We start from the raw sequence: 14286 nt of genomic DNA on the forward strand, positions 1-14286 counted from the left end.
CTATCAAATGCGACATCGTTATGCACTTTTTGTAGAGTTATAAGCCACTTCAAATCACGTGAAATCATTAAAATGCCTTCAGGCTGTAAGGGCTTAACAGCTTCCATATCACTCCAATATAAAGCTGGAATGATCGGGATCGGCCAATCACAGTCAGACATGAGCTGTGGTAAAGCTGGGAGACTCACCTTTATGGCCCATCATAACCGCCAGATGAAGAGGCGTGTTTCCTGTAAGACAGACCATACACAGTCAATCACCATCAGGACAAACACACAGGAAATGACATCACACAACACTATTTCGTTTTCTTCAAATGTCTATAGTTATTTTAGCACTTGTGAGAATCTAGATAAATTAACTGCTTCTATATTATTATGTCAAGCAACAAATATGATTGTATGGATTCATTTTAGGTGACTAGTATATGTAAAGTTATGTTGTTTAAAAAAACAGGAATCACAAACAGCTCCCAGCACTGAATAATGAATGACAATCAGTTATGATTAATCATATTATTAGGACTGATTCATAATTCATCATACAGACAAACTAAACTAGTTTTGCAGAATTACAGGTTTCATGAGGACTCGTTTTCCCTTCTTTGTTTATTTTATGTGAATATAATGAATAGTTCTGAACAATAGCAGTTCTAGATCACCATGGTTATGGATTATTATGGTTCTCGAACATTGTGTTTATGAGTCATTGAGGTTCTAGATCAGCATGATCATTATGACTGAATAACATTTATAGTTCATCATGGTTATGAATTATTATAGTTTCAAACACCATGTTTATGAGTCATTAACTGAATAATAACAGTTCTAGATCACCATGGTTAGGGATTATTATGGTTCTCAATCACAGAGATTCAGTGAGTCATTATAGTTCTAGATCAGCATGATCATTATGACTCTGAATAATAATAGCAGTAGATCATCTTGGTTATGGATTATTATAGTTTCAAACACCATGTTTATGAGTCATTGAGGTTCTAGATCAGCATGATCATAATGACCGAATAATAACAGTTATAGTTCATCATGGTTATGGATTATTATGGTTCTCGATCACGTTTTGGGGCGTTATAATTATAGACAAGCATGATCATTATGACTGAATAATAATAGCAGTTCTAGATCATCATGGTTATGGATTATTACAGTTTTTGACCAACAGGTTGAGTCAGTATAGTTCTAGATTATCATGGTTATGAATTATTATGATTCTCAATCACAGAGATTCAGTGAGTCATTATAGTTCTAGATCAGCATGATCGTTATGATTCATGGTTATGGATTATTATAGTTTCAAACACCATGTTTATAAGTCATTGAGGTTCTAGATCAGCATGATCATTATGACTGAATAATAACAGTTCTAGATCATCATGGTTATGGATTATTATGATTCTCAATCACAGAGATTCAGTGAGTCATTATAGTTCTAGATCAGCATGATCATTATGACTGAATAATAACAACAGTTCTAGATCATCATGGTTATGGATTATTATGATTCTCAATCACAGAGATTCAGTGAGTCATAGTTCTAGATCAGCAAGATCATTATGACTGAATAATAATAACAGTTCTAGATCATCATGGTTATGGATTATTATGATTCTCAATCACAGAGATTCAGTGAGTCATTATAGTTCTAGATCAGCATGACCATTATGACTGAATAATAACAGTTCTAGATCATCATGGTAATGGATTATTATGGATCTCAATCACAGAGATTCAGTGAGTCATTATAGTTCTAGATCAGCATGATCATTATGACTGAATAATAACAGTTCTAGATCATCATGGTTATGGATTATTATGATTCTCAATCACAGAGATTCAGTGAGTCATTATAGTTCTAGATCAGCATGATCATTATGACTGAATAATAACAACAGTTCTAGATCATCATGGTTATGGATTATTATGATTCTCAATCACAGAGATTCAGTGAGTCATTATAGTTCTAGATCAGCATGATCATTATGACTGAATAATAATAACAGTTCTAGATCATCATGGTTATGGATTATTATGATTCTCAATCACAGAGATTCAGTGAGTCATAGTTCTAGATCAGCAAGATCATTATGACTGAATAATAATAACAGTTCTAGATCATCATGGTTATGGATTATTATGATTCTCAATCACAGAGATTCAGTGAGTCATAGTTCTAGATCAGCATTATCATTATGACTGAATAATAATAACAGTTCTAGATCATCATGGTTATGGATTATTATGATTCTCAATCACAGAGATTCAGTGAGTCATTATAGTTCTAGATCAGCATGACCATTATGACTGAATAATAACAGTTCTAGATCATCATGGTAATGGATTATTATGGATCTCAATCACAGAGATTCAGTGAGTCATTATAGTTCTAGATCAGCATGATCATTATGACTGAATAATAACAGTTCTAGATCATCATGGTTATGGATTATTATGATTCTCAATCACAGAGATTCAGTGAGTCATTATAGTTCTAGATCAGCATGATCATTATGACTGAATAATAATAACAGTTCTAGATCATCGTGGTTATGGATTATTATGATTCTCAATCACAGAGATTCAGTGAGTCATAGTTCTAGATCAGCAAGATCATTATGACTGAATAATAATAACAGTTTTAGATCCTCATGGTTATGGATTATTATGATTCTCAATCACAGAGATTCAGTGATTCATTATAGCTCTAGATCAGCAAGATCATTATAACTCTGAATAATAATAACAGTAGATCATCTTGGTTATGGATTATTATAGTTTCAAACACCATGTTTATGAGTCATTAGCTGAATAACAACAGTTATAGTACATCATGGTTATGGATTATTATGGTTCTCGATCACGTTTTGGGGCGTTTTAATTATAGATAAGCATGACCATTATGACTGAATAATAATAACAGTTCTAGATCATCATGGTTATGGATTATTATGATTCTCAATCACAGATTCAGTGAGTCATTATAGTTCTAGATCAGCAAGATCATTATGACTGAATAATAACAACAGTTCTAGATCATCATGGTTATGGATTATTATGATTCTCAATCACAGAGATTCAGTGAGTCATTATAGTTCTAGATCAGCATTATCATTATGACTGAATAATAACAGTTCTAGATCATCATGGTTATGGATTATTATGATTCTCAATCACAGAGATTCAGTGAGTCATTATAGTTCTAGATCAGCATGACCATTATGACTGAATAATAACAGTTCTAGATCATCATGGTAATGGATTATTATGGATCTCAATCACAGAGATTCAGTGAGTCATTATAGTTCTAGATCAGCATGATCATTATGACTGAATAATAACAGTTCTAGATCATCATGGTTATGGATTATTATGATTCTCAATCACAGAGATTCAGTGAGTCATTATAGTTCTAGATCAGCATGATCATTATGACTGAATAATAATAACAGTTCTAGATCATCATGGTTATGGATTATTATGATTCTCAATCACGGAGATTCAGTGAGTCATAGTTCTAGATCAGCAAGATCATTATGACTGAATAATAATAACAGTTCTAGAGCTCATGGTTATGGATTATTATGATTCTCAATCACAGAGATTCAGTGAGTCATTATAGTTATATTCATTATATTCAGTGAGTCATTATATATACTGTTATATATAATAACAGTTCTAGATAATCATGGTTAATTGGTTATGGATTATTATGATTCTCGATCATCGTGTTTTTGATGCGTTATAGTTCTAGAGATCATCATGATCGTTATGACTAAATAATAACAGTTCTAGATCACTGCGCTTCAGGATTATTTTTGTTGTCGAGCACCATTTTTTTGTGCCATTATTGTTCTAGATCAGCATGATTATTATGACTAAATAATAACCGATCAAGGTCATCATGGTTCTGTATTATTTCTGATGTGTTTTTATAGTTCTAGATCAGCATGATAATTGATTGAATAATAACAGTTCTACATCATCATAGTTCTGGATTATTACAGGATTATTACAGTTTTTGACCAACAGGATTTTGAGTCATTGAGGTTCTAGATCAGCATGATCATTATGATTCATGGTTATGGATTATTACAGTTCTCGAACATCATGTTTATTAGTCATTGAGGTTCTAGATCAGCATGATGATTATGATTCATGGTTATGGATTATTATAGTTCTCGAACATCATGTTTATTAGTCATTGAGGTTCTAGATCAGCATGATCATTATGATTCATGGTTATGGATTATTATGGTTCACAAACATCATGTTCATGGGTAATTGAGGTTTTAGATCAGCATGATGCTTATTACTGAATAATAACAGTTCGAGATCATGGTTCGGAATTATTATGATTCTCAATCACAGTGATTTTTATGCGTTATAGTTCTAGAACAGCATAATTATGACTATATATTAACAGTTCTAGAACATTATGGTAATGGATTATTATGGTTTTTGACCAACAGGTTGTTGAGCCAGTAAAGTTCTAGATCATCATGATCATTATGAATCAGTTCTAGATCACTCGTTTGAGGATTATTATGGTTCTCGATCGCCATGTTTTTGTGGCATTACTGTTCTAGATCAGCATGACGATTATGAATGAAAAATAAAAGTTCTAGATCGCAATGAATCTGGACTATTATGATTCTTGACCACCAGGTTTTTGAGTTAGTAAAGTTATAGATCAGCATGATGATTATTACTGAATAATAATAAGATTGGTTATGGATTATTATGGTTCTCAAAGCACCATGTTTTGTGGCATTACTGTTCTAGATCATCATGGTTATGGATTATTAATGACTCTCGATCATCGTGTTTTTGATGCGTTATAGTTCTAGAGAGCATCATGATCGTTATGACTGAATTATAACAGTTCTAGATCATCATGGTTATGGATTATTATGGTTTTTGACCAACAGTTTGTTGAGTCAGTAAAATTCTAGATCATCATGATCATTATGACTCAGTTCTAGATCACTCATTTGAGGATTATTATGGTTCTCGATCACCATGTTTTTGTGGCATTACTGTTCTAGATCAGCATGACGATTATGACTGAAAAATAAAAGTTCTAGATCGCAATGAATCAGGACTATTATGATTCTTGACCACCAGGTTGAGTTAGTTAAGTTGTAGATCAGCATGATGATTATTACGGAATAATAATAAGAATGATGGTTCTCAAAGCACCATGTTTTTGTGGCATTACTGTTCTAGATCATCATGGTTATGGATTATTAATGACTCTCGATCATCGTGTTTTTGAAGCATTATAGTTCTAGAGATCCTCATGATCGGTATGACTGAATATTAACAGTTCTAGATCATCATGGTTATGGATTATTATGGTTTTTGACCAACAGGTTGTTGAGTCAGTAATGTTCTAAATCATCATGATCATTATGACTCAGTTTTAGATCACTCGTTTGAGGATTATTATGGTTCTCGATCACCATGTTTTTGTGGCATTACTGTTCTAGATCAGCATGACGATTATGACTGAAAAATAAAAGTTCTAGATCGCAATGAATCAGGACTATTATGATTCTTGACCCCCAGGTTTTTGAGTTAGTAAAGTTATAGATCAGCATGATGATTATTACTGAATAATAATAAGATTGGTTATGGATTATTATGGTTCTCAAAGCACCATGTTTTTGTGGCATTACTGTTCAAGATCATCATTGTTATGGATTATTAATGACTCTTGATCATCGTGTTTTTGATGCATTATAGTTCTAGAGAGCATCCTGATCGTTATGACTGAATATTAAGAGTTCTAGATCATCATGGTTATGGATTATTATGGTTTTTGACCAACAGGTTGTTGAGTCAGTAAAGTTCTAGATCATCATGATCATTATGACTCAGTTCTAGATCACTCGTTTGTGGATTATTATGGTTCTCGATTGCCATGTTTTTGTGGCATTACTGTTCTAGATCAGCATGACGATTATGATTGAAAAATAAAAGTTCTAGATCGCAATGAATCTGGACTATTATGATTCTTGACCACCAGGTTTTTGAGTTAGTAAAGTTGTAGATCAGCATGATCATTATGACTCAGTTCTAGATCACTCGTTTGAGGATTATTATGGTTCTCGATCACCATGTTTGTGTGGCATTACTGTTCTAGATCAGCATGACGATTATGACTGAAAAATAAAAGTTCTAGATCTCAATGAATCAGAACTATTATGATTCTTGACCACCAGGTTTTTGAGTTAGTAAAGTTATAGATCAGCATGATGATTATTACTGAATAATAATAAGATTGGTTATGGATTATTATGGTTCTCAATGCACCATGTTTTGTGGCATTACTGTTCTAGATCATCAGTGTTATGGATTATTAATGACTCTCGATCATCGTGTTTTTGATGCGTTATAGTTCTAGAGAGCATCATGATCGTTATGACTGAATAATAACAGTTCTAGATCATCATGGTTATGGATTATTATGGTTTTTGACCAACAGTTTGTTGAGTCAGTAAAATTCTAGATCATCATGATCATTATGACTCAGTTCTAGATCACTCATTTGAGGATTATTATGGTTCTCGATCACCATGTTTTTGTGGCATTACTGTTCTAGATCAGCATGACGATTATGACTGAAAAATAAAAGTTCTAGATCGCAATGAATCTGGACTATTATGATTCTTGACCACCAGGTTTTTGAGTTAGTAAAGTTATAGATCAGCATGATGATTATTACTGAATAATAATAAGATTGGTTATGGATTATTATGGTTCTCAAAGCACCATGTTTTGTGGCATTACTGTTCTAGATCATCATGGTTATGGATTATTAATGACTCTCGATCATCGTGTTTTTGATGCGTTATAGTTCTAGAGAGCATCATGATCGTTATGACTGAATAATAACAGTTCTAGATCATCATGGTTATGGATTATTATGGTTTTTGACCAACAGGTTGTTGAGTCAGTAAAATTCTAGATCATCGTGATCATTATGACTCAGTTCTAGATCACTCATTTGAGGATTATTATGGTTCTCGATCACCATGTTTTTGTGGCATTACTGTTCTAGATCAGCATGACGATTATGACTGAAAAATAAAAGTTCTAGATCGCAATGAATCTGGACTATTATGATTCTTGACCACCAGGTTTTTGAGTTAGTAAAGTTATAGATCAGCATGATGATTATTACTGAATAATAATAAGATTGGTTATGGATTATTATGGTTCTCAAAGCACCATGTTTTGTGGCATTACTGTTCTAGATCATCATGGTTATGGATTATTAATGACTCTCGATCATCGTGTTTTTGAAGCGTTATAGTTCTAGAGATCCTCATGATCGTTATGACTGAATATTAACAGTTCTAGATCATCATGGTTATGGATTATTATGGTTTTTGACAAACAGGTTGTTGAGTCAGTAAAGTTCTAGATCATTATGACTCTGAATAATAATAACAGTTCTAGATCACTCGTTTGTGGATTATTATGGTTCTCGATTGCCATGTTTGTGTGGCATTACTGTTCTAGATCAGTATGACGATTATGATTGAAAAATAAAAGTTCTAGATCGCAATGAATCTGGACTATTATGATTCTTGACCACCAGATTTTTGAGTTAGTAAAGTTGTAGATCAGCATGATCATTATGACTCAGTTCTAGATCACTCGTTTGAGGATTATTATGGTTCTCGATCACCATGTTTTTGTGGCATTACTGTTCTAGATCAGCATGACGATTATGACTGAAAAATAAAAGTTCTAGATCTCAATGAATCAGAACTATTATGATTCTTGACCACCAGGTTTTTGAGTTAGTAAAGTTATAGATCAGCATGATGATTATTACTGAATAATAATAAGATTGGTTATGGATTATTATGGTTCTCAATGCACCATGTTTTGTGGCATTACTGTTCTAGATCATCAGTGTTATGGATTATTAATGACTCTCGATTATAGTGTTTTTGATGCGTTATAGTTCTAGAGATCCTCATGATCGTTATGACTGAATAATAACAGTTCTAGATCATCATGGTTATGGATTATTATGGTTTTTGACCAACAGGTTGTTGAGTCAGTAAAATTCTAGATCATCATGATCATTATGACTCAGTTCTAGATCACTCATTTGAGGATTATTATGGTTCTCGATCACCATGTTTTTGTGGCATTACTGTTCTAGATCAGCATGACGATTATGACTGAAAAATAAAAGTTCTAGATCGCAATGAATCAGGACTATTATGATTCTTGACCACCAGATTGAGTTAGTTAAGTTGTAGATCAGCATGATGATTATTACTGAATAATAATAAGATTGGTTATGGATTATTATGGTTCTCCAACGCCATGTTTTAGAGTCCCTGAGGCTCTAGATGTGATTATTAGGACTGAATGTGTGTTGTTGTGGCGCTGGGTCTCACCGTGCACGTCTTTCTGCGCGATGTTCTGCGTCCGGATGAGCGATGACAGCCTCCGCACGTCTCCCCGGAACACACACTCATGCACGGGATACGCGCCGCCAGTGTCGCCGTGGCTCTGGTTCTGGTTCTGCGAGCTGGAGCGGGGGATCTTGTGGTTGCTGCCGCTGAACATCTTGCTGCCTCGGTTGGCTTTGATCGGCCCGGTGGCCGCCGGTTCCTCGTCCGGCTCCAGCAGATCCAAGCCCGCCTTGCGCTCTTTGCGCACCGAGCGGATCTTCTCTCCCGTCATATTTACACAGATGAGCGGTGGAAAACAGCAGCCCGCACAACATGAACACTGTCCGGTGAATTAACCGAGACGGACGGGAATGAAACACGCACCGGGGCGACGCATCTAACGGTAAACAAACGACACACACTCACACACCCTACGAGGAAGAGCCATCTGCCATCTTCCGCTCACACTCTCGCGAGAATCACTAACTTGATTGAACGCAGGGGAGAGTCTCGCGAGAATGAGGGGACTCACCCTCATGCATCGAAACAATTCTCTACTCTCGCGAGAATGGCACGCAGGTTGAATAGAGATTGGCTGGTGTCGCGAGATCTTCACTTGTTTGACATACACAGCCCGATTAGGATATAGGGCTCGGGCGTATGACGTCATTACTTTGCGTGGCGGCCATGTTGATGGCCTCATTTGCTGCTACTCGGACTACTGCGCACTGTTTATAGACGTGCTCCCTCTCAGTCGTGTGTCTTAATTTGGCGTTATTATTGGAAACCATGGTAAACCGTTGCTGCATTGTGGGGTGTAACACTAGATCACATAATCGCCATGGGAAAAAGTTCGAAAATGGATTAACTGAGTCGTCGGCTCGCTTGGATCGCGCTTGTAAGACAAACTGTTACCTGGGGATATGGTGTTGGCTGATCGCGGCTTTGACATAAAGGACAGTGTGGGACTTATGTGTGCCGAGGTAAAGATCCCTGCTTTCACAAAAGAACGCTGTCAGCTGATGCAAGAGATGTGGGGAGCACAAGAAAAAATGCCCACCTCCGAATTCACGTGGAAAGGGTGATTGTAACCGTCCGCAACAAGTACACTATTTTGTCAGATAAAGTACCGATTCACATGGTGTTGCCAAGCAAGGACGAAGACATGACATTCTTCTATAAGATTGTGTATGTATGTTGTGCTCTGACAAACATGAGCCCTAGCGTTGAAATAAAATAAATGTGCATTAAATACAGCCATAAGTGTCTGTTGCATCCATACCACAATCTTCAAAATAAATATACTTAAATCAATATAATGTGCAAAAGCAAGAAGTGTCACACAATCGCAATAACCGTATAATGTGCAAAAGCAAGAAGTGTCACACAATCCGATATTTTTCAGTGTTTATTTGCAAGTAGTGCAACCCGAGAACACAGAACGGTGCAGAATGCTTCAAGGTAAAAGGTTAACGTTACATAGGCTTCATGGTCTGCAGCTCCTGAACCCATCCATTTGTGAACTGCAAATTTCATATGAATCCAAACCGTTAATAGTTCCAATTTTGTCCATATACCGGTCCCTGGCTTCCCTATTTAACGTATCCCGGTAAATTCCACATCCTTTTCGGGATTTTAACATAGTTTTTCTTTCTCCCAACTCTGCTTCTCCTCGTTCGATTTGCTGTATGTTTACATTCGCGAGGCCATCAACATGGCCGCCACGTCCCAGAATGCAACGCAGCGCCCGAGCCCTATTTGGACCTTACAAGCGAATAGTTTTGTTGTCATTTTATGAATGTCAGCACGCAATGAAACGTTTAGTGTAGAAGAGACCCACGCATGCGCAGTGTCACTGCTGACACCTGCTGGAGAGGGAACTTCATCTCAAAGGCGCTTCCGGGAAAATCTGACTTTGATTTAAAGTCCCCATGAAATCAAAACGCCTCAAGTTTTTTTTAGTATGAATATGTTAGCTATGTTTTAAAGCCATAGGGAGGAGATTAGGAGGAAACTGGTTTTAACGGCCGAGCTGTGATATTGAAACACCATTGGCTATTTTTTAAAAGGGGAGGAGCTGTTCGATAAGCCCCGCCCTGTTTTCCTGTGAAAATTACGTCAACACATTGAATAATGCTGCGCGTTTCAAGCCACTTCAATGGGACTTTAAAAACAAACCAAATTCTTATTAGTTTAGAAATTCATATTAATAATAATACTACATTTTATTTATTTATAAGAGCACTCAAATTATTATTAGTATTATAATCAGTGTTGGGGGTAACGCATTACAAGTAACTTGAGTTACGTAATAATATTACTTTTTCAAGTAACTAGTAAAGTAACGCATTACTTTTCAAATTTACAACAAAATATCTGAGTTACTTTTTCAAAAAAGTAACGCAAGTTACTTTTTCACATTTATTTGACTGACAGCTCTCCTGCCCCCATGTTGTGAAAAATAAGTGGAGAGGCGTTGTGTGTGAACATGATGGTTATTGTAGTTCTAGACTAAATGTGAGCATTTACTCATCTCACTTGCACAATAAAGATTCTGTACTCCTCAAAATGAATAAAATCAGTCAAATGCAAAATCAGAGTACTCAAACCTCAAATATATAAATGTTAAATAAAACTAATATTTTTATGCATTTAATCTACCTTTATTGACCAATGTCGTGCTGATGACCTTTGATGATTCAGTTAAGCCATGAGCAAAAATTACTAGATTTTTTGTTTTTATTGGTAAAACGTTTTTCTCCTGCGTCCTATTCTTCCATTATCCAGAATGGCAGCACATTTATACCTCAGCCTGAGGCCTATTATTTCAATTTTGGTATGAAGAGGTCTTTACATTTGCACAAAAAAGGACTTTTTTTGCTATTAAAAAACAAAACAAAAAAGCAAACCCAGCCCAGGTGAGAAAAAGTAACGCAAAAGTAACGTAACGCATTACTTTTCCTAAAAAGTAACTAAGTACCTCAATGAGTTACTTTTTAAGGGAGTAACGCAATATTGTAATGCATTACTTTTCAAAGTAACTTTCCCCAACACTGATTATAATTAAATTATATTAATCTAAATTAGCATATTACTTGTTTTTAGAAGGTCATGCAAATTAAACATCGCATATTATCGTGAATATAACTCACAAAATTATTCGAAGCCAAACGAAAGCATGCCTGGAAGACAATATTTTGTGTTATTGTAAATATTGTCTCGATTTTTTGATACCTAATTTATGAGATTGCTAAAATATGTGATAGGGCAATAAAACTGACAGTTAACAGGTTAAAAAATAAGGTAACACTTTATTTTAAGGTGACGCAGTTACACATGTATTTAGTAATATCAGTAAATTATGCATAATTACAAGTAACGAACCCTAAACATAACTCTATAGTAAGTACATGTAGTTAATTAATATTGCTCAGTACTTATTTAAGTAAGTACAATGTAACTACAGTACATTGTACTGTAAAGTAAAGTTCATTGGGACACACTTTGATGTTAAAACTTATGAAAGGTTGAACGTTTTATAAGCTTTAAATTTAGTGAAGCGGAAAGAGAAAGAAAGAAAAACATTGCTAGAATACATTAACATGTTTTAACACATTGCTAGCATGAATTAGCATGTTTTGTTAACATGTTTTAACAGTTTGCTAGCATGTCCTAACACATTGCTAAGATTAATTAGCATGTTAACATTTTACCACATTGTTATCATGATTTAACACTTTACTAACATGAATTAGCATGTTGCTAGCATTAATTGGCATGTGTTAGCACATTGCTAACATGACTTATGTTGCTTATGTTTTAGCACATTGTTAGCATTAATTAACATATTGTTACCATGAATGAACATTTTACTAGCATGTTGCTAACATGTTTTAGAACATTGTTAACATGATTTAGCATGTTAGCATTTTTAACACATTGTTAACATTGATTTAACATTTTGCTAGCATGATTTAACATTTTGATAGCTTGTTATCATGAATTATCATGTTGTTAACACGATTCAACCTGTTGCTAACATGTTTTACAACACTTCTAGTACAAATTAGCATGTTTTAACACATTGCTAACATGAATTAGCATGTTGCTACCATGTGGTTAACATGAATTGGCATTTTTGCTAGCATGATTTAACATGTTAACATGTTTTAAAATGTTGTTAACATAATTTAGCATGTTTTGATAACCTGTTTTAACACATTGTTAACATGAATAAGCATGTTGTTAACACAATTTAACATGTTGCTAACATGTTTTACAACACTTCTAGTTCAAATTAGCATGTTTTAACACATTGGTTACATAAATTAGCATGTTGCTGCCATGTTGTTAACATGAATTAGCATTTTTGCTAGCATGATTTAACATGTTAACATGTTTTAAAATGGTTAGGGTTAGATTAGGGTTAGGGTTATAAGCATGTTTTGTAAACCCGTTTTAACACATTGTTAGCATTAATTTACCATGTTGTTAACATTTTGATAGCATATTGTTTACCAAGAGTCAACATTTTGCTAGCATGTTTTGCTAACATGTATTAGGACATTGTTAACATGAGTTAACATGTTAGCATGTTATGTTATTAGAATTAATTAGCATGCTGCCATAAGTTTAAGCATTTTGTTGACATTTGTTAACACATTGTTAGCATTGATTTAGCATTTTGCTAGCGTGATTTAATGTTACTAGCATGATTAAGCATGTTTTGCTAGCATGATTTAAATTTTGATAACATGTTGTTTTTCATGAATTAGCATATTGTTAGCACAATTTAACATGTTACTAGCATGAATTAGCATGCTGATAGCATGTTTTAAAAAATTTTGCTAACCTGTTTTAACACATTGCTAGCATGAATTAGCATTATGTTAGCGCATGTTTGCTAGCATTTTTTAACATGTTATCGTGATTAATCAAGTTGCTAGCAGGATTTATCACTTTGTTAGCACATGTTTGTTAGCGCATGTTTTAACATGTTATCGTGATTAATCAAGGTTTGCTAACGTTGATTCAGCATGTTACTAGCATGTTTTAACATGTTATCGTGATTAATCAAGTTGGTAGCATGATTAAGCATTTTTTGCTATCGCATGTTTTAACATGTTATCGTGATTAATCAAGTTGCTAGCATGATTTATCACTTTGTTAGCATGTTTGCTAGCATGTTTTTACATGTTATCGTGATTAATCAAGTTGCTAGCATGATTTATCACTTTGTTAGCACGTTTGCTAGCATGTTTTTACATGTTATCGTGATTAATCAAGTTTGCCAGCATTGATTCAGCATGTTACTAGCATGTTTTAACATGTTATCATGATTAAAAAAGTTGCTAGCATAATTTAGCATTATGTTAGCACGTTTGCTAGCATTTTTTAACGTTATCGTGATTAATCAAGTTGCTAGCATGATTTATCACTTTGTTAACACATATTTGCTAGCATGTTTTAACATGTTATCGTGATTAATCAAGGTGTTAGCATGATTTATCACTTTGCTAGCACATGTTTGCTAGCATGTTTTAACATGTTATCGTGATTAATCAAGTTTGCTAGCACAATTCAACAATTTATTGGCATGTTTTAACATTATCATGATTAATAAAGTTGGTAGCATAATTTAGCATTATGTTAGCGCATGTTTGCTACCATGTTTTAACATGTTATCGTGATTAATCAAGTTGTTAGCATGATTTATCACTTTGCTAGCACATGTTTGCTTGCATGTTTTAACATGTTATCGTGATTAATCAAGTTGTTAGCAGGATTTAGCACTTTGGTAGCGCATGTTTGCTACCATGTTTTAACATGTTATCACGATGAATCAAGTT

At 34.4% G+C, this 14286-nt stretch overlaps 1 protein-coding gene across 2 annotated transcripts in view; it reads right to left on the bottom strand.

Annotated features, from left to right (window-relative positions):
- Positions 1-10160, bottom strand: part of ankrd13c (ankyrin repeat domain 13C) — a 37568-nt gene extending 27408 nt beyond the window's left edge. The window contains exons 1-2 of one of the 2 annotated variants that reach the window (XM_079843880.1): positions 8441-10148; positions 189-230 (exon numbers count right to left, since the gene is read on the bottom strand). In XM_079843880.1, the coding sequence (XP_079700006.1) occupies positions 189-230; positions 8441-8729 (331 nt within the window). In that variant the 5' untranslated portion in view covers positions 8730-10148. Of the gene's footprint in view, positions 1-188; positions 231-8440 lie in introns of both variants that reach the window. The other variant, XM_079843881.1, reaches the window with a different exon arrangement.
- Positions 10161-14286: the final 4126 nt, after the last annotated feature.

This window comes from Gobio gobio (genome assembly GCF_949357685.1).
Source record: "Gobio gobio genome assembly, chromosome: 19".
In the NCBI taxonomy this organism is placed as follows: domain Eukaryota; kingdom Metazoa; phylum Chordata; class Actinopteri; order Cypriniformes; family Gobionidae; genus Gobio; species Gobio gobio.